Source organism: Opisthorchis viverrini (genome assembly GCF_000715545.1).
Source record: "Opisthorchis viverrini unplaced genomic scaffold opera_v5_82, whole genome shotgun sequence".
Classification (NCBI taxonomy): Eukaryota; Metazoa; Platyhelminthes; class Trematoda; order Opisthorchiida; family Opisthorchiidae; genus Opisthorchis; species Opisthorchis viverrini.
The window spans coordinates 383428-403743 of record NW_008751738.1 but is presented as its reverse complement, the minus strand read 5'-3'; the positions used below and the strand labels follow the sequence as shown (position 1 = coordinate 403743).

Sequence of the window (20316 nt, the reverse complement as noted above, 5' to 3'; positions counted from 1 at the left end):
GTATCCCAAAGCCTCAATAAATCATCATGATTGTGCAAGGAGTAAAACGGATACGAAATCGTTACAAAAGCCTAGAGCAGCAACTCACCTCATTAGGATCAACGGAAGAAACCAGACGAGTATCGTCGTTCCTGTCCGAAGGACTGGTCCTTATAACATCGACATGGGGAGTGTCAGGGGCGACTAAAGTACCGTCTTTCTGTTTTGTCGATAGTGTACTCGCTTCAGCACTACCGGCCACTCGAGCGAGCTCATTTCGACCGTAAGAAGACCCAGAGGACCACAAGGAACTCGTGTCACCGTGACGTTTTCTATGTCCGTCACGTTTCCTGAGATCCTCGCATCGTAATTGCCAAGGTTGGTCGTTGTCTTCAAGACCCGAGGTTGAAGAAATAGAGGAGACTGGCACATCGCGTGATCCAAGGAAAACAACTCGCTCACTGGACCACCGACCCAGACGATCTACTCGGAAGGAAGATATAAGGTCGCGCAATCAGCCCAATGGGGAATGAGATCATTGGATAGAAAAGGATTAGGTTCTAAAATGGTCGAATATAAGCCACAGTCATCTGGGTGCCCTTTTTAACTCAAGGACAAAGTTATGGACATATCGAATGTGTCGAAGCACAGACAAAATAAATTAAAATAGGGGCTTTTTTGCTGAATGCCTAGATGTGACTTGGTGAAAAACGAGTAAACAATTAGGAGCAGTTTGTTTTTGTCTGCCAACCTTTCCAAGCTATCGTCTTAAGCGAGTCAAAGTAGTAATAAAAACTTTCGATCTTTGCAAATCCGAATTAATGAGATCCAGCTATCCAGCGTCTCGATACTACAATTAGTTTGTCTGCAAAGCACAAGAAGTACGGAGGCCAACAGAGAGGGACCAACCAGAATCGTGCTTTTCCAAGTTTGGAGACTTCATGTGGGCTCGTTCAGCCATCATATTCGCCAACCTGTCCACTACTTGCTCGTGATTTGTCTCCAGTTTGCGAGGCCGAACGGATATTAAAACGACGTTATTGGTCTGGAATGAGGTCTTTGAATCACCCGATCTGAGGTTCCGAATTCGATCCGCAATGGGAGACATATAGGACGCTTTTGCAGCTTGATGTCGCTTACTGTCCGTGGTCGCGAATCCATAGTCTAGGCCTGCAAGACCAGAGGTTACCGGGCTCTGTCGGCTTTGTTGACTACTCACGGACAGACGAGAACTCCGAGGTGAGCTTGTACCACAACTGGAGGGCTGAATATGAGAAGGGATGGATGGGAAGATACTGACTGTTAACGAGCTGATAAGGAAAGAAGGAAACTACATCTTCGTGTCCTGACAATCTGACGGTTGGTAAAAGTCACTGACATCCCGGACAAATTGCTCTTAATTAGAAATCCAGCAACGATAAAACTGCATGTTTCCTGATGAGAAAACCCGTTAAAAGACAGCTCACATGGTTCGGTTCAGAGTCCGTCACGGGGACAATACGATAGTAGAAATTAAAAGCATGATTACTTACTTACTTATCAGCAGTCCGACAGAAGCAGTAAACAGTATTCAACTTAGCGAAATCGGGAGCGGGGGTTCCTAATAGCACACAAACATCATTTTAGTCAAAGGGACCCGCGGAGAAAGTATTCAAATTTGGGCGGCGGAGGGTGGAAGACGGAAAACGTGAAAGAGTACGAAGGGAGGCGTCAGCAGTAGCCTGTTTTCGCTTACCCGCCCTGCTGTATGCAGCAAGTAAGGCGACCCGGCTGATAGCACCACGCGACGGCCGATGTGGCATGAGAATATTGTTAGTTGTGTAGGTCATGGTTGTACGAGGGCTGGGATACTGCCAGGGCGCCCACATCTAGACAGGAGGACGATTAAGGTCCTCAACCAAAGTCTATGGCTCAAAAGCCTAACCGCAAGGGAGCGGTGTTGGGCTGCAAATGCAAGTATATTACCATTTTTACGGAACACGTTGCCATACATGTTCCAACTCTCAACCTGGAGGGCCATCTCTGCCGAGAGCCTAGAGTTGACGGAATCCGGCTGTGTTGGGGGCTGTTGCGTTTCAGAGGGGGACGAAGACCTAAGATTTAGGACTGATGTGAACGGCCTGAAGATCACAAGGAGAAAGCTAATAAAACTATGCTCGCTAGATGGATCGTTTGCTGTAACTCGCAGAATATTCTGCGATGAAAAGCTCAACCTAACTACTACGTCGTCAAAAGAGGGCCTGGTTAGAACAAGAACTAATTCCGTCTAACCTGTCGCAGTACATTCATGCAGGTTGGAAAGCCATAACCTCAAAAGATAGGATGACAGAAACATTCTAGAGAGTAACTAGATAGTAACCCACAGAAGGCAAGCTCATCGCACCTGACACGACAAATAATTAAACATCCCATGAGTTTTTTCAATCCATAATCGGCAGTGGTGTGCCGAGTAGGATGTGTGGTTCCATGTGCCTACAAAAAGGATATCGTAACATTCTAGAGAGTAACTAGATAGTAACCCACAGAAGGCAAGCTCATCGCACCTGACACGACAAATAATTAAACATCTCATGAGTTTTTTCAATCCATAATCAGCAATGGTGTGCCGAGTAGGATGTGTGGTTCCGTGTGCCTACAAAAAGGATATCGGCCCATAAAATATACGAAAAGATGGTGTTAGGTAATATTGGCAAGACAATATATGGGCAATTCGACTCAGAACAGGATAGGTCAGCTGTGTAGACCCGATAGCATCTTCCACAGCAAAGGGTCGATAAAAGTTGGCGGACCTTCAAGTGATCTACATCAACCAACTGGAATGATGCAATTGTAGCGACACCTATGCCCACCTAGCACTGCACCTTTGGACAAAAAACACTACTCTACTCCATTCTACTACAGCAACTCTACCGTACTGAATTGCGACGCCGAAATAGTTTTTTAGATGCACGTAAACAACACATGCACGTAACTTCGTCTGGCCTAAGATGAACGCAGGTAGCCTGAGCGACATAACACACACGGAAACAGAAAAGAAGACGGATAAACACATATGTGTGTGAATGACCTGAGTGGACGCAAGCCAAAGCACGCACAGAGGCAACTGTCACTATATTGATTGAGAGGTTTTAAAATTAGCTGCGATTAGCTAGTGACGAAAAACAAGGAAAAACAGGAAGCGGTGAAAACCGTCAGAGTATGTAAGCCATGATCGGAAATCCAAATGCATACGACCGGTAGTTACAGAGGCGTGGTGAGTTGAACGTAATGGTAAACTGAAGAAATGAAGACAACGGAACTAAATAATTTCAAAAAGGTCAAATCGAAACCGCCCAAGGATACTGAGTCGCTTACCAAAGAAACGAATGCATAGAGCCGCTCAAAAAAACTTAAAGGAAAATCTTTACCAAGGCAGCTCCTTTGTGGGTAGACGATGATGATTCTTTGGACACACCGTGCCTTATATCCATAAGCTCGTCAACGAATCCTGCTGTTGAAACTTATCGTTGAAGAACTTCCCAGGAATAGGCATCAAAGGTGAATCGGTCATTGTCATCAGTCTGGATGTATTACTTGAACTGTAAAGCACACGTCTGATATCATAAAACCTGCTGCTAAACTACACCGTAATACCAGTAGCCACACGGGACATGACTTGATGTGCTTTGGTCGATAGTGGTGGAAACTCGGCACGTCTGTTACAGTGCAGATTGAAAATAAAGACTACAGTACAGCATAAACAACTTATGGTAATTCAATAATTTAGGTCTTTGCTAAACACACATTCCGCTCACAACCACCATTTTTTAATTTCCAAATCTTTTCTGCAAAAGTAGATGGACCTACCCACCTAGAAAGAATATGCGATCATGCGGTAGATGTTCTTCTTTCAGACTACAGAGGTATGCAAATTGCTACTGACACCTTTCAAGAATCTCAGTGTACTCTATTGATTACTGTTCCGTGTGGTGAGTGTGTGACTTTTGATCATCCCCCCAAAATGTAGGTTGTATGAAAACGTAGAGTCTGAGTTATTCTTACCGTCCGTAACCTCTAATGATCTACTGCATATCCATAGGAGATAGTGAGTGTTGGCAGCACCACGGTCGTTTTCTCAGTATATCATTATCGGGAGAGGATTTATGACCTGCCTGCCGACGTTGGAAGCGATCAAGACATTGAAGCAATGCATTTCCCCCACAGAAAAAATCACGCAAACACACACCTACATCATTGTTCTCACAGATTTTTTAAGGACTAAGCCCACGTACAATTACAACTGTATCGGGTTTGCTCTAACCAGGCTAGGGGGAACAGCTCACTAGTGTCATGGATTATTACAGTGGGGAGAATGACAGTGGTACAGAGTGGTTGGACCACAAAAGCTTCAGTTGTTTACTGAGGTCGTATTTCATCAGACATAATTTACCACATTGCCTCTGCGTTTCCTATCAGCAGCTGGTGTCCCGCATGGAAAATGAGTGCAACTGGTTTCATGACAATACTGGAGTATAAAGTTGCATAAAGACAATTTGTCCAGTGTCGGCCGGAATTCGCTTATGAGCGGTTTACCCAAAGCCTCGAGCATCGACGAGCATTGAGACCACCATCCTACAAAATAGCTTCGTCCGACGAAGGACGGGCTGGAGCAAGTGAAAAGTTTTACGCCAGGAAGTCGCCGTAAAGCTTTATGCTCAAAAAAGTAACAACGTACTGGTCTGGATACTTTAATAAGCTGCGATTCCGACCGACCGGCACCACGGGATGTGCGGGAAACCGAACTGGCTGGACTGGAAGGTGTGTCTTCGACGGTCTTTTGAGTGACAGTCACTTGGGTTCCACGACTGCGATTGGACATAGCCTTCATGGTAAGAATGGAAGCTGAGGTTGCCATTCCAGGAGATGAGGTGAGACTGGGTGATTGTTTGCTGCGTTGTTTTTGGGTCGTTATCACAGACCTTGAAGGGCCAGACCGTCGAGATACAGATTTCTATGAACGCGGAGAGGACATCAAGTTATGATTTCTTTGGTGCGAATTATGACAGCCAAATCGCTGTGTAATTTAGACTGCGAAGAAAAAGGATAAAACTGGCGATGTAATGGGTAAATCTACTCACCAGACTCCCACTCTCTGAAACTAACTTGTTCGCTTCCAACGCTGGTGTTCTACCAAGATCCCTGGGAGAAAACAGCGGTTGGCTTTGCCAGACCAGTTCGGCTCCAGGAGACCCAATCGAACGTCGAGGAAGCATATCTATCGCTAAGAAGCGGCAAAGAAAAAGCAAACCATATAGAGCAAGGTCACCCGGGTTCATTTTTCGAGACCACATTAAAGTACGTCAATTGGTTAACCAGTCTATCTCCTGAAACACAATTCGTTAAGATTTTAGATGGGGCTACTCAGGTCTGGCCTAAAAAGCACCAAAATTATCACAAACCGTGATGAAACCACATATTGCTTACTAAAAGAGTAACCCTTCATTGCCGAACTAATAGTTGATTATCAATCACAAAGCCACTGGTGAATAGAGTGAAAAAACACGGGCGTAAAAAACAGGGTAAAATATAATGCATTCAACCATCCATTTATGAACGATGGCTGAAAGGTGGTGAAATAGTCTTACGAAAGATGGGTGTCTCAAGCAGAGCTCCTCTCCCATCGTTTGCTGTGATTAATGATTATGTGTGCACATCACTACAAAGAAAAACTCAGTGATGGTTCAAGAGCCTGATATGTGGTCGTCAGGATCTCATGTCACAACATACGGTACCAACAGTGTATCGAAATTGCCGTTTGGTATCTTCCCCTTAATCGACTGAAGAGTACTTAGTAAGTAGTACGTAATAAAGCTTATAACAAAAATGGATGAACACAAATCAGTGCATGTGCGAAGACGTGGCAGTTTATAACCCAATTATATCAAGTTTTCTACAGAGGTGTTGGGGATGACCCAACAGGACAGTTCGGTACCAAGTATAACTAACTGGCACAATACCATAGAACTAGCTTATACCGATACTACCTTGACTCAGTGATTAATGCCATTTAAAGCCTACGTCAGACCTTGAGGCTGTTCCCATTCGTGTTCGGCCAGCTGAACACTGTGGTTGTCGTGTTGTTTGGCAAAAACCTGTGTAAACTATTTACATAGTCCGATTTTCGGCACGCTTCCCCTCGGGGTGGGGGGTCTTTCCACACAGGAACCAATACGAGCGTCATGCTTATTGGCATTCATTTTCATGAAAGCGTATGCCATATTTTCATTCCCCTGGAAGACTCTGAATTGATATTTTTACGACATTTCACGATGCGTAAAAGGTAAGAAACCTAGTAGGATCGGTGTAGAAAATACCACAGGGAAAGGAAACAGGAGACTGCTTTTCACTTGTACATTCAGTCAGGTAGATAAAGGTCGGGCATTCATGCATGGCAGGCCGTATAACAAATCAGCAATGGCTCTGCTTGACACCGGCAAGCGGTAAATTGGGTGCTGTCTGCCTTGTATGATTGGCAGGTTGCAAGAGACCAAAGAACACCTACAGAGGCACATGAGGTGTGTTTCGCGATTTCCCACGAGATATTCAACAGTCTTTGGTTTCCTCCGCCAAAGACCATATTTCTGTTTCCGAAGAAATCATGCCTTCAGTGACGCACTGTCAGCCAGTAGCGGCTCAAACGACAAACGTACCAACAGGGCATCCTTCTACAAATTCACATAAGACTACCGAGCCCAAAAGAGAGAATGATAGTGTGAGGGAGAAGCTCCTCAGGAAATCGGATTGCTATCAGCAGCAAGTTACCACAGGAACAATAAAGCAGTATTATGCATCAGGCTAATCATTACTGCGTAAGAAAGGTTACTGAGGTCAACAAAGTACAATATTGAATAGCCTGTGGAGTGTGGCAGTGGCCGTTCAACTACACGTTTGTCAGCCGCGTGAGAGAATGAATAACAACACGTGGACTGACGCTGAGCTTCAGCTTCGGAAATCGACCGGGTCGCTGTCGAAAATATGAACTTGCTTCCATATGCACTCGAAAAAAATGCGAATCTGAGCCACAGACTATGCACCAAGGACTGTAAGGTAGTGTAACGGGGGTTTCTATTAGATGCAGAACGAATGCACAGCTTACAACAATAAGCATGTTCCTGGTGTGTGACGAATCAGTGCCAATCAGGGGATGAGCATCAATGCTGTGCTTGCTGAAAGACAGCCAGTAGTGAATTATTTATGTGTTTCGGTGACGAAGCTGCAATCGATGCATACCAAATGCGGGGTCAACAACGTGTGGAGTGTGCCGACCTAAAATCAACTACATAACCAGTGGAATAGAGGCCAAAGCTTAAGTTATCTGCTTATAGTTACACTACTAAATGTGAATAAGAATGGATGGATCAAAAGTTCCTGTTTATGTGAAAGTCAACGAAAGAGACAGCATCTACAAGTGGTCATTGCAATGGGACGAGCCCTATTGTATCTAAGTGCAGGGACAGGTAGTAAAATCCACAGCAAGAGTAAACTAATGACTAACACGTGCACAAATATCGTGAAGTTCTGGTAGGTGGCGGGATTGAAACCGTTTCCGGATTTGCCTGTCATATTCAGCCGTTCGCATGTATCCCAGTGGGTAGTCGCATGCGATTTCGGCTGCGCTGCATGTACAACCAACTGAATGGCATTAACCCGGTGTCCACACGAAAGAGTAAGACTGGAGAGTGGACAGGAGGGGGCAGGTCCCAGGACATCAACTTACATGTCCAACTGATGGCCCATAACTGTCAAATCAGATCATAATAACTAAATATTTGGAACCCACAGTGTATGCGGAAGGGGTTCACCACTCGCAAGACGCACGCGTGGCACAAACATAGCTAACCAGTGACAGCCAGTGATCAACATGACCTGTACAATGCTAGTTACGACTAGCATTGTAGGCTTCACACTATGGAATGTGCAGTGTTAAGGCAGAACGTCTGCAGATCCACACATGAAATATGAAAACAACAGAACATAATATGATAGTACAATAAAATGAAATGTAGGGTCACTCAATACAACATAGTATGACAGATACAATATACATGGTACGCTACAGATGATGAACAAAGAGACAAACTGGAAACTTTGACCAAGGACCTGCGGTGGCGAACCATGTTAGGACTATATTGGTTAGGAAGGCAGAGCTCCTCTCCCATCGTTTGCTGTGATTAATGATTATGTGTGCACATCACTACAAAGAAAAACTCAGTGATGGTTCAAGAGCCTGATATGTGGTCGTCAGGATCTCATGTTTCCCGCGCGTTCGCTATTCCGCGTCAATGTTATAAATCTGCATGGTTTTCGGTACACTTTGTCACGTTTCGTACTCTCGTTGCTTTTGATGTAGTTTTTACAGGTTCGGAATCAATTTTTAACAAAAAACATGTTTTCTGTGCTCCTTAATACAGGCGTTCTTCAATTATTGTAACTAAATTCGCGCGTCACGCAACTGCTTTTTGCAGAATGGCCAATATTATAACCGTGGATTTCACTGTACGCGATTCGATTGTTTTCAGCACAACATACGGTACCAACAGTGTATCGAAATTGCCGTTTGGTATCTTCCCCTTAATCGACTGAAGAGTACTCAGTAAGTAGTACGTAATAAAGCTTATAACAAAAATGGATGAACACAAATCAGTGCATGTGCGAAGACGTGGCAGTTTATAACCCAATTATATCAAGTTTTCTACAGAGGTGTTGGGGATGACCCAACAGGACAGTTCGGTACCAAGTATAACTAACTGGCACAATACCATAGAACTAGCTTATACCGATACTACCTTGACTCAGTGATTAATGCTATTTAAAGCCTACGTCAGACCTTGAGGCTGTTCCCATTCGTGTTCGGCCAGATGAACACTGTGGTTGTCGTGTTGTTTGGCAAAAACCTGTGTAAACTATTTACATAGTCCGATTTTCGGCACGCTTCCCCTCGGGGTGGGGGGTCTTTCCACACAGGAACCAATACGAGCGTCATGCTTATTGGCATTCATTTTCATGAAAGCGTATGCCATATTTTCATTCCCCTGGAAGACTCTGAATTGATATTTTTACATTTCACGATGCGTAAAAGGTAAGAAACCTAGTAGGATCGGTGTAGAAAATACCACAGGGAAGGGAAACAGGAGACTGCTTTTCACTTGTACATTTAGTCAGGTAGATAAAGGTCGGGCGTTCATGCATGGCAGGCCGTATAACAAATCAGCAATGGCTTTGCTTGACACTGGCAAGCGGTAAATTGGGTGCTGTCTGCCTTGTATGATTGGCAGGTTGCAAGAGACCAAAGAACACCTACAGAGGCACATGAGGTGTGTTTCGCGATTTCCCACGAGATATTCAACAGTCTTTGGTTTCCTCCGCCAAAGACCATATTTCTGTTTCCGAAGAAATCATGCCTTCAGTGACGCACTGTCAGCCAGTAGCGGCTCAAACGACAAACGTACCAACAGGGCATCCTTCTACAAATTCACATAAGACTACCGAGCCCAAAAGAGAGAATGATAGTGTGAGGGAGAAGCTCCTCAGGAAATCGGATTGCTATCAGCAGCAAGTTACCACAGGAACAATAAAGCAGTATTATGCATCAGGCTAATCATTACTGCGCAAGAAAGGTTACTGAGGTCAACAAAGTACAAGATTCAATAGCCTGTGGAGAGTGGCAGTGGCCGTTCAACTACACGTTTGTCAGCCGCGTGAGAGAATGAATAAAAACACGTGGACTGACGCTGAGCTTCAGCTTCGGAAATCGACCGGGTCGCTGTCGAAAATATGAACTTGCTTCCATATGCACTCGAAAAAAATGCGAATCTGAGCCACTGGGCTTCCCATCGTGATGGAAATATAATCTATCGCGAGACCACCGGGACTGATACAGCTTCCCAGGTGGACAAATTTGTCTACTACCTCAATCAGCTCACCCGCAAGCATGAGTTTAGGGTTCGAGGCCACCCAGTCTTGCAGTAACACTTTGCAGTTATGAAGAGTATGCCGAACCGTGAGGTAGAATTATTTAGATTATTTAATATTGTTTGCATTACCACGGCATCAGACCTAAGAAGAGCTACGTCATCTGCGCAATCAATACCTGTGAGCGAACACCCCGGGAGTACTTCGACTCCACAGCCGTTAGATGCTGGTGGTGAGTCTTCCATAATCGTATCAATGACGATAATGAAAAGGTAAGGGTAAAGAGAAAAGCCTTGCCTGACCACTTGACGTGGTGAACTCAAGCGCACCGGAGCTTTCGGGTTCTTTACTATTTGATGTTTGAGGGATTTGCGTGCGTCGTCGTACCGCCTGCCTGTTGGTGTGGATTTCCTGGCATCAAGCAAGACTAGCGATCTCGACGATATCCAGTGGTCCTGTGATAGAATCGGAGAATGCAGACAGGCAGCAGCGAACGCTGCTAGCATAGCTCCTAAAATACATTGCTTCATTCAGGTGCTCCCCACCAATACACTACCGGTACAGTACCAGTACCAACGAGAATTGTTGAGCTAGCTCAGAGAGATACTGTTGAACTGTGGCAGTTCTTCGGAGATGGTGAATTAACATGTTTCTTAGTCACTTAAAGGGAAACAAACTCTCAGACGTGCGCGCACTATAACGTAATCGGAATCAAATTGTATGCCCAAGAAGGAACGGCAGTCTTGAATTGTGGCTCTCCACCGGTGGCTGATGAACAAGTGATACAACCGGGTCCACGGTTGATCTGTATTTGGTGGTCGCCAGGTTACGCAATGCGAACGCTTCTGCTGAAAGTTCGTACTGCCAAGGAACAGTTCATGATCAGCACACAACTGAAAGAGTCGCCCTCAGTTGACTGAGCGACGAGCATCGACTCCGAATCGACCACCCAAATGTGATTCCAAGGAGCCCAGACGACCTACTTGAGCGTCCAAATCGCCTGCAAAGATCACAATACCAGTGCTCCTTGCTCGTCGAACAAGCTCAGATAGCTCTCGATAGAAAGCATCCTTCTCAGTGTCAGAACTTCAGTCCGTTGGGCATAAGGCGACACTACAAACAGGTAACGCTTTCATGTCGAGAGGCCTTGAGCTTGGAAGCCTAGATATAATCAAAGAAAAAAACAGTGAGCACTTGGTGTGGATAAAGTAAGAACTGGAGGCTAGACAGACATTTGGATGTTTGGACAGCACGGAGCACCCAAAGCTTACTCCTCGTTCAAGAGACAGGATAACTGACAAACTACCACAGACGGTGCTGCATCCGCCTGCGGGTAGGTCAACGATACTTCTTAACTACTCTACCTTTGTCCAAGTGACTCCGTCGGCACGTTCCAAACCAGCGTTTTTAGTAGCGAATATTTTATCACCCTTTCCGGTTGGTTTTTGTACCCACTAACTTCTAGCAGAAGCCATTCATAAAGAAGTTTGATTTTTCTGTCTGTACAAATGTAGCGTGCTTTTAGTGCATGGGTTCCATGGTCGGAAACACGAAGACTGCCATCTTGTCCATCAATAACTATGAGTGATAAAGACATGTCGGAGAGAACAGAAACAACGGTCGCACCTGCGGGGAAGATATTTTAGGTTGGCAATTGGAACCTGTTTCACTTAGAAGACACAAGCTCCCATCTCCAAAAACTGGGAGAGCTATCAGGTGGAAGGTGTATATGTACAAGGTACGTTCAAGAATCTTAACTGCATAAAATGAGAAGAGCACCATGATGTACGCGTATGCTCACATTGTAAGAATCATTCAGTTGTATTCTTGCCATTATGCACATCTAGCGGTCTTCATCATCGTTAGCTGTAACAACCGCATACTTGCTGTGACTCTAGCTTCCACACTTTCGTTCACTGATTATTTGGAGAGGTGGGGCAGGAAGCTACGGACTGCAGACGGTAGCCGATATAATTGGTGGGTGTCAGTGGACTTTTAACAGTGGAGATTGAGGGAGGTTATACATGGAAGGCAACAGCTTGGATGTACGACTGCCACTGCGAGATCCACTGGGACATGTCTGATAATGCCTCTAATCACTTATGTGTCCCGACCCGAGGTCCCCAGGATGAGGGCAATGACCAGCGCAAATGAGTTTGCTGGTAATGGCTTTCGTAATTCGCTGCCAGATCATTATGTGACCTTCCTTGGTTCCTTCGCGTGTTTGTGCGAAAAGAGTTGTTCGATAAAGTCGAACGACTACCATACGGAGCAGGTGATCAAGAAAGCTAGACCTATGGAATGTGACCAGTTCAACCATCGTGCGTACTTCAGTATTACTGATGCGATGTCTCCACCAGACTCGGCAATACTCCGGAGACGTCGGTGGTCAAACACTGGATGTTTTTTTTTTGATGTCATCAGCACGCAGTGACTAGGTATTCGACCCGTAAAATAATATGCAGCGCAAAGCGGCGTTGTAGATCCGATCCATGACGGATACGCTGATGTCATGCCTACGACACAGGTGACGCAGGTTCACAAAAGCTGCACTGGGCTTCCCATCGTGATGGAAATATAATCTATCGCGAGACCACCGGGACTGATACAGCTTCCCAGGTGGACAAATTTGTCTACTACCTCAATCAGCTCACCCGCAAGCATGAGTTTAGGGTTCGAGGCCACCCAGTCTTGCAGTAACACTTTGCAGTTATGAAGAGTATGCCGAACCGTGAGGTAGAATTATTTAGATTATTTAATATTGTTTGCATTACCACGGCATCAGACCTAAGAAGAGCTACGTCATCTGCGCAATCAATACCTGTGAGCGAACACCCCGGGAGTACTTCGACTCCACAGCCGTTAGATGCTGGTGGTGAGTCTTCCATAATCGTATCAATGACGATAATGAAAAGGTAAGGGTAAAGAGAAAAGCCTTGCCTGACCACTTGACGTGGTGAACTCAAGCGCACCGGAGCTTTCGGGTTCTTTACTATTTGATGTTTGAGGGATTTGCGTGCGTCGTCGTACCAGGTGCCTGTTGGTGTGGATTTCCTGGCATCAAGCAAGACTAGCGATCTCGACGATATCCAGTGGTCCTGTGATAGAATCGGAGAATGCAGACAGGCAGCAGCGAACGCTGCTAGCATAGCTCCTAAAATACATTGCTTCATTCAGGTGCTCCCCACCAATACACTACCGGTACAGTACCAGTACCAACGAGAATTGTTGAGCTAGCTCAGAGAGATACTGTTGAACTGTGGCAGTTCTTCGGAGATGGTGAATTAACATGTTTCTTAGTCACTTAAAGGGAAACAAACTCTCAGACGTGCGCGCACTATAACGTAATCGGAATCAAATTGTATGCCCAAGAAGGAACGGCAGTCTTGAATTGTGGCTCTCCACCGGTGGCTGATGAACAAGTGATACAACCGGGTCCACGGTTGATCTGTATTTGGTGGTCGCCAGGTTACGCAATGCGAACGCTTCTGCTGAAAGTTCGTACTGCCAAGGAACAGTTCATGATCAGCACACAACTGAAAGAGTCGCCCTCAGTTGACTGAGCGACGAGCATCGACTCCGAATCGACCACCCAAATGTGATTCCAAGGAGCCCAGACGACCTACTTGAGCGTCCAAATCGCCTGCAAAGATCACAATACCAGTGCTCTCGTCGCGTCGAACAAGCTCAGATAGCTCTCGATAGAAAGCATCCTTCTCAGTGTCAGAACTTCAGTCCGTTGGGCATAAGGCGACAAACAGGTAAGGTAACGCTTTCATGTCGAGAGGCCTTGAGCTTGATTGAGCAGGATAAGCGGACAGCGCAAAGACGACTGTTCAGTGGGATTAAATCCAGCAAATGGCATTCAGTTCTGGAATTGGGTGCAACTTCCACGCCATATATTCTACGAATCATCGTTTCTGGATGACCGGACACACGGAAAAAGAAATGTCAAAGAGCTGGGTTCGTTCTTTGGATTTTTATATGCATAATCACGCTTAGGTCTTGCATGCGAGTTTCGGGGAAACAGCACATATCAATTTTAAGGGGGTACAATGTCTCATCGAGCATTGCCTTTTGGCCAATTTGACACGGATGGACGTTGAAAGCGGCAATGTAGGAATGATCTCGTTGAGTCAGAAAGATGTTATTTTGTTTAGTGTTAATAGGCAGTGCGGCGCATAAGGCACAATCGAGTGAGGCAGCGACGCTTGCTTGTGGTGGGAAGGGGTTGGGGGGACAAAAAACTATGTGGAGAAATGATACTTCCCGGTTGCCAAGGTCAAGGATGGGGGTTGGTTGAGGCACCATACCTTGAGCCCCTGATCCAAGTCTGACCCACAAGGCAGTAGGAGGATGTAGGGTTTTGTTCAAGAACTATGCCTCTAGCCTCCGACTGAAAAGCATGACCCGCGAGGCAGCGGGTAGTAGGGTTTTCTTTGAAATTGTCTTTCTCATAATTCTAATTTCTTAACTGAGGTAGACGCAAACTTTCTCACGAAGACCACCTCGAGACCAAGACCACTCAACCGCGAGGTGGTTGCTCTTCTATCAGAGCGGAGCATGTAAATTATGAGCACAGTGGCCATGGTGTCTCAACTCCAGAGAACATACGCTTACGTGTATACGGCGCTAGTTTCACGGTTAAAGTTGGTTTACCTTAGTGTTCTGTTCCAGCTTGCACAGATGAGACTGAGTCACAGTACGATTTTCACTGTTTCGAACTAGTACCAATTTTGGCAAACACATACGCACGTGTGGGTGGGAATATGAAATAGTGCTACGCCCCACGGGTGCAAGTGCAGTTGCACCAGATTCGGTTTTTAACAGTCCTTGTTCTGATTTACTGCTGGTAGAAGTGGAGCATACGAAAACCCCAATAACCGGCAACTTCCGACGCAAAACATTTTGGAAAGTGTTTACTATAAAGTGATTGAATTCATTCGTAAGCTCATTAGGAAGGTTGATGATAAACGATACTAGGTTTACTTGACTGTGACAAAGTAACTGAACCAAGCGAAAAAAGCGAGGCAGGCGTTCAGTTAATGAGAAAACTTGATTCACGGAAGAATAGCCTCCGAACAAAGAGCACTGTTTGCATTTCCAAAGGGTGGTCATCACAGGCCGCGATGACAGTAAAAGCTTTTTTTAAAGGCACGGTTTCACCCCACTTAGGCTACCCAACCCCATAATAAACACTAGATTTCCACTGTCGAGATGTCTGGTTGTACAGATGAGCAGCACAAGCGAACATGCTGATTCCTTGTTCGAACAAACCTTTTGGTCAGTCCTAACGAGTTCACCGTAACGAGCAAGCAGCTGAGGAAACGGAGAGACAACATTATCGGACTTACGCCAATCAGGAGAAGCCCAGCTGGCAGTAGGCTCACTAGAACGATGCTAGAAACCACTTGCGGTACGACAGTTATGCGTTAGCGATTTCTTTGTACCACAATCGCACGGAAAATAAGTCAAGTGTCAGCTTAGTTTAGATACAATGAAAACAGGCTACGTATGTAGGTAGATTCAATACCAAAACTAAACTTCGAACAAGATACAGAGCTAAAAAAAGCCGTTGACACCATATCGCTCAAGCCTAGATATCTAGTCCGTCCTAACCGTCGTGGGTAGTATGCGGTTAACTGGAAGCAACAGATCCGGATTTTTTACGGAAACGGCAAAAAGTTCAACAGCTACAATAGAGCCAAAGCATTGACTGGTCAGTGTCGTTTAGGTGTTTGTTTTGAGAACAAAAAACCTACTTGGCGGTGGTGGTTGGTCCAGTTTACTTCGCCGCAGCTGTTCCAAACAATCCTTCAGTGACTCAATGACAGTATCGTCGTCAAACTGGAAATCTTTTACCAGCTCATCCTGAAAAAAGCACGTGAGCTGCGCTTGGTCCATGCGAAGCAGGCGCTCTACAAAAGAAGCAAAATTACTGTTTGAAAATAGTCAATCTACGTTGCTGAGCTGATGAAACTGGAATGGCAAAACTACAGCTTTTGATCTCGAAGGTATGGAACAGCAAGGTCCCTCATGCACACTAAACGATAGATTCCTATCACGTAACTTGTGAGCATGAAAAAATAAAGCACGGCGCTTTCTCAATCGTATGAAGAAATTATCGGGATTTGTCAACTGTTAGAAAGACGCATCTAGTCTCACTCCCTTTTCCGTTTGCTGAGACAAAACCCGAACTTGTGTCTCTCAGGAGACGAAAACTGAATTTACACTATAACAAAACTTCATCACGACTTTTCAGAGTGCGCGCTAAGAGCAGCGTTGAGTCACTCGAGAACAATCAAATATCCTAGTCAGTTGTAACGAAAGCCTGTGACTAAGTAATGACTATTAGGTCCAATACTGCGGCTCAACTATGTTCCATCCCACCAAATAGGAATGTCCCACCGTCTTAATCGATTCGACTCCCATGTACACATATCTGTATAGGACATGGCCTCATACATTCAGCGCCATGACAGTAATATATCACTTGACGTGGTTTTGTGGAGCGTTGCGAGCGAATGCACGGTAGTTAAGCATTTCATCATTATCATCATCGTGGTTCCAATCAGTTCACTCGGAACCAGGGAAAATTGGTTTGAAATTTGCTATACCCGTGAGTATCAATTCAAAACCATGCAATCTGGCCATATGCACGTAGAAAATCATGAGCCCATGTGGACGTACAGTTATTTTACACCTATCCTTTATTCCTTTCACATCTGTCACACGTAAGATTGAGCGTGTTTGAGCCCCTGAGTGTATCGTCGATTCCGACGAGGGAAAAAGTGACTTCACCGCCATCTCGCATACTGGGCAAGCTGTTTATACTGTGCCAACATCATTACATTTTGGCACAACACACTACTCACAAGGCTGCTGGAAACTCCTCGGGCTTATCAAATAGGCCCAGTCCCCGAGTTTTCATTAACTTTATGCTTTATTCGAAACCAAACTGCACGAAATTGAAGTTAAATAAGAACATCATAAACAGGAGATTAAGCTGGGTTCCAGGCAAGGCTCTCATGAAAACCAAGTTGCTATGCAGATGAGTGCATCAGTCGAAAACCTACGTGTTCTTTGCAGTGAACCGGACGAACGACAGGAGATGCAACAAGCAGCAACAAATTGTCGACGCATTAGTCAAGTTGTAGCACAGTCGTCCGCACGCCGCTTTCACTCGAACAAACACGTAGTTAGTAGGCGGGAGTTACTTGGCATACAAACACTGATTCAATGGCGACTAAAGTCTAGTTTTCTCAACAGAGACTAAAAACTTCTGTGGAACGCAGGAAAGGGAAAAAGGAGCATATTGATTCAGAGATACTAATGGCAGAAAACACGGTTGGTAGTCTGAAGTCAGAAACGGCATGTTCCCCAAGGAACTTCTCCCAACCACATCGCACGCAGCACTGAGGTCAGAACAATACTCGATTATTTCAGACAACGCAATTGGACATCACGTTTTTCGGTGGTCCGAAGATGGTGAATGAAAGCCCGGAAGATAAGCATCAAGAACACCAATGCAGCAGAGAACGGTAATGAACAATATGAAGTCATGATCAGCAGTCTGACTAAACAGTCTGAGAAGGCCATGAAGAAACCAATAAGTGCGGAGATCGAACGTTCTTACTCTCGGACGCGGTATGAAGGGTGTACAAAATGCGATGGTTTTCGTTGTCACCGTTTCATTCATTCATCATGAGAACGACATACATGGAACAGGAAAGTACGGAAACTGATTGCGACAGCTCATATACGGAAGGTGAAAAATTCTAATTTCAGCCGCAGTGGAACTACAGGGATGTGTTGGTTGAAATTGGTGATCATGACGCCGAAGCGTCAGCAAGTAAACTACTGGGTGAGGACAATCTCTCCACAAGTTGAGCGTCCAAGTTCGGGGGTCGGATTCAGACACTCCATAGCACGGTTAAGTCAGTCGATCGAGGTTCTTATGCTTTCTAACCACATTGTGATCTCACCGCATTCGAAACCTAAGCACTTGGTATGTTACTCGACAAAAAGCGCTGTGTGATAGACGACCCTCCAAACATCACGTAGGCTGGTAAAAGTGTCATGACCTTGAGAATTTGGTGGAAATGGTAACGCGTCCTTAGCCTACTTGCACTAGTGCAACAGCTAAAGCTGGCGAATTCTCCACTCGGTCGATTAGCTAGTCCACTTAGATGAAGTATACAGACCGAAAGCCGTTAGCGAACAATCTACCACTGAATTGGAGTCTGTCCTCAATTACGATTTATTTGCATACACGGCACACAGAGTGAAGAAAGTGTTGTCTTTTGAGCCATAATAGTAGCATTGACGATAACACTAACGATAACATCTAAGTATCAAGTAGGCAAAACCACACAATGAGAACATACTTTTGTGCATTTTCAAAATATTGTAGGCCATTGCAATCAGAATTTTCTCTCCCTCGAGAAGGAAAATATCCCACAAACGAAGGACCAGGGAAACGGGGAGCTGCAAAAGTTGGAAACGTCCGTCCTTAGAAAAGAATCCCCCATACAAATCGATAACAGTGAATCGGGATGTAATACAACGAATAGGCAGGATTTGCAGACATGAATTCTGCATGCAGGGGGGATCGCTTAATGCCGACTTCGGAAGATTAAAATACGTGCCATTTTTATCAAGTAGCACGAGTAAAATTCACAATTATCTCGTATCCCCTCTGGCGTCATTATGCGCGCAGAAATTGTCGAGCGTCATTTGAGGCACGTGTTCGAAGCAAAAGGCATCGGCTATTCGGTCGTTGGTACGACCAAGGAGATATTCAAACTGACTTGGGATATACAATGAGACATCCAGGATTGCTCTGGATTGTCCATTTCGCATGGCACGACCTACTTTGTCATAAGGGTAAGGCAGGTGTCGGAGTATTGTCAATCAACTAGTGACCGTGCGAAATGCTAGAGACTAGTGCGTCTATTTATCCACCCTGAAATTTTAAGAGACCGCATTAATTGGAGCTGATAAAATTGCTGCGATATGTTGACATTTCTCCTACTTTTCTTGGTCGCGGACGTTAGACGTGCGGCTAATATACCAACAAAAAGTTGAAGTCTTTGGGTCAGAGGTCAAATCGTGATTCTGCACCGCCAACAGTTAGACATTTGAAAACCGGATTGACCCGGCCAGTTGCTTTCGAATCTTGTTGCGTAATCCAAGCCACAAGATTTCAGCGATAAGCAAGGCGCTGCTGATCAAATAAAATAGCCCCGACTATGTGCACAAAAACGGTTGAAGCAAACCAATTGGCTACTCCGGTATAGACCAGGTGACTCAGAGAAACCAACTAACTAGTGTCTGGTCAACATCGTTTTCACTCTATTTAAACAACTCACCTGTTTCAAGTCGGTGACTAGAGTCGAGGTTAAGATATCGCAAAATGTGTCGTGTCATCCGTCATTCAACCTTGCTTGGTAGGATTTCAGTTTTTGAGCACGTCAGCTTCAGCTGATCGTGTTTCTTATACAAGACAGCGTTTAACGAAACGCTGATACTTGTTCCAAGTGTACTTCCCACTAGATCTAGTTTGTTTGGAGGGAATTAGGAGATCGAAGATTCATACGCCTTAACCAAACCACTAACTACGATGGTGGAAGAGCAGCCATAGGTGTAAGTCTGGATCAAAATATACGCTATACGACGCCGAGTGTGTGAACTGATCACAATCGGTTAAACAGACCGGATCTAACAATCTCCTGAATAAGTTATTGAGCAAAACAAAGATTGCCTAGCGGTTCTATGACGGCAATTTTCGAACGTCTGGGTGAACATTTACTCATGGTAGTACCCTAAAGTTAAAGAAACTAATGATGCTTAGTCTGGCCACCTACTTACGTAACCTTACCTTGCAGCATGATAAGACGGCAATGTCAGATTAGTAAGTCACGTATCTACTCTGTGAGAACCGCGTAACAGTAAGGGGGTACAGGGTATGGTCCAAAATTGCGGGACCAACGGCACCGTTATTCTACAACGGCGGAAAGTGAGAACGCCCTCAGAGACACAAGTAAAGAGTGCGTATCCACAATACCAATGGGGGCTCATGTCCCGACATCCTTAAAGCCCGCGTTAAGAGGAAAAATGTGAGCATGATCGAATCACGGCAACTGCTGTTACTGAGAAACAGCGTCGTACGCTTAGAAACAAATTGATGTGAAGTGTCCCAAATTGAACAATGAAACAAAAACTTTCAAACATTATATATATATATATATATATATATATATATATATAAACTTACTCGATCTAGAAAACACTGCATGAACCACTTCAACGCGTACGTAGAGGTTGACAAATCTTGCTCCGTAAAGTGCTTGCTGACAGACGGCAGGAGACGCTTCACAACTCGCT

General features: G+C 45.0%; 1 protein-coding gene across 1 annotated transcript in view; it reads right to left on the bottom strand.

Annotated features, from left to right (window-relative positions):
* Positions 1-20316, bottom strand: part of T265_13594 (hypothetical protein) — a gene marked incomplete at both ends in the record, with an annotated part of 44878 nt that overhangs the window by 5879 nt on the left and 18683 nt on the right. The window contains 6 exons of the mRNA XM_009169616.1: positions 89-462; positions 889-1243; positions 4694-4969; positions 5097-5239; positions 15693-15848; positions 18318-18417. Of these exons, the coding sequence (XP_009167880.1) occupies positions 89-462; positions 889-1243; positions 4694-4969; positions 5097-5239; positions 15693-15848; positions 18318-18417 (1404 nt within the window). The remainder of the gene's footprint in view (positions 1-88; positions 463-888; positions 1244-4693; positions 4970-5096; positions 5240-15692; positions 15849-18317; positions 18418-20316) is intronic.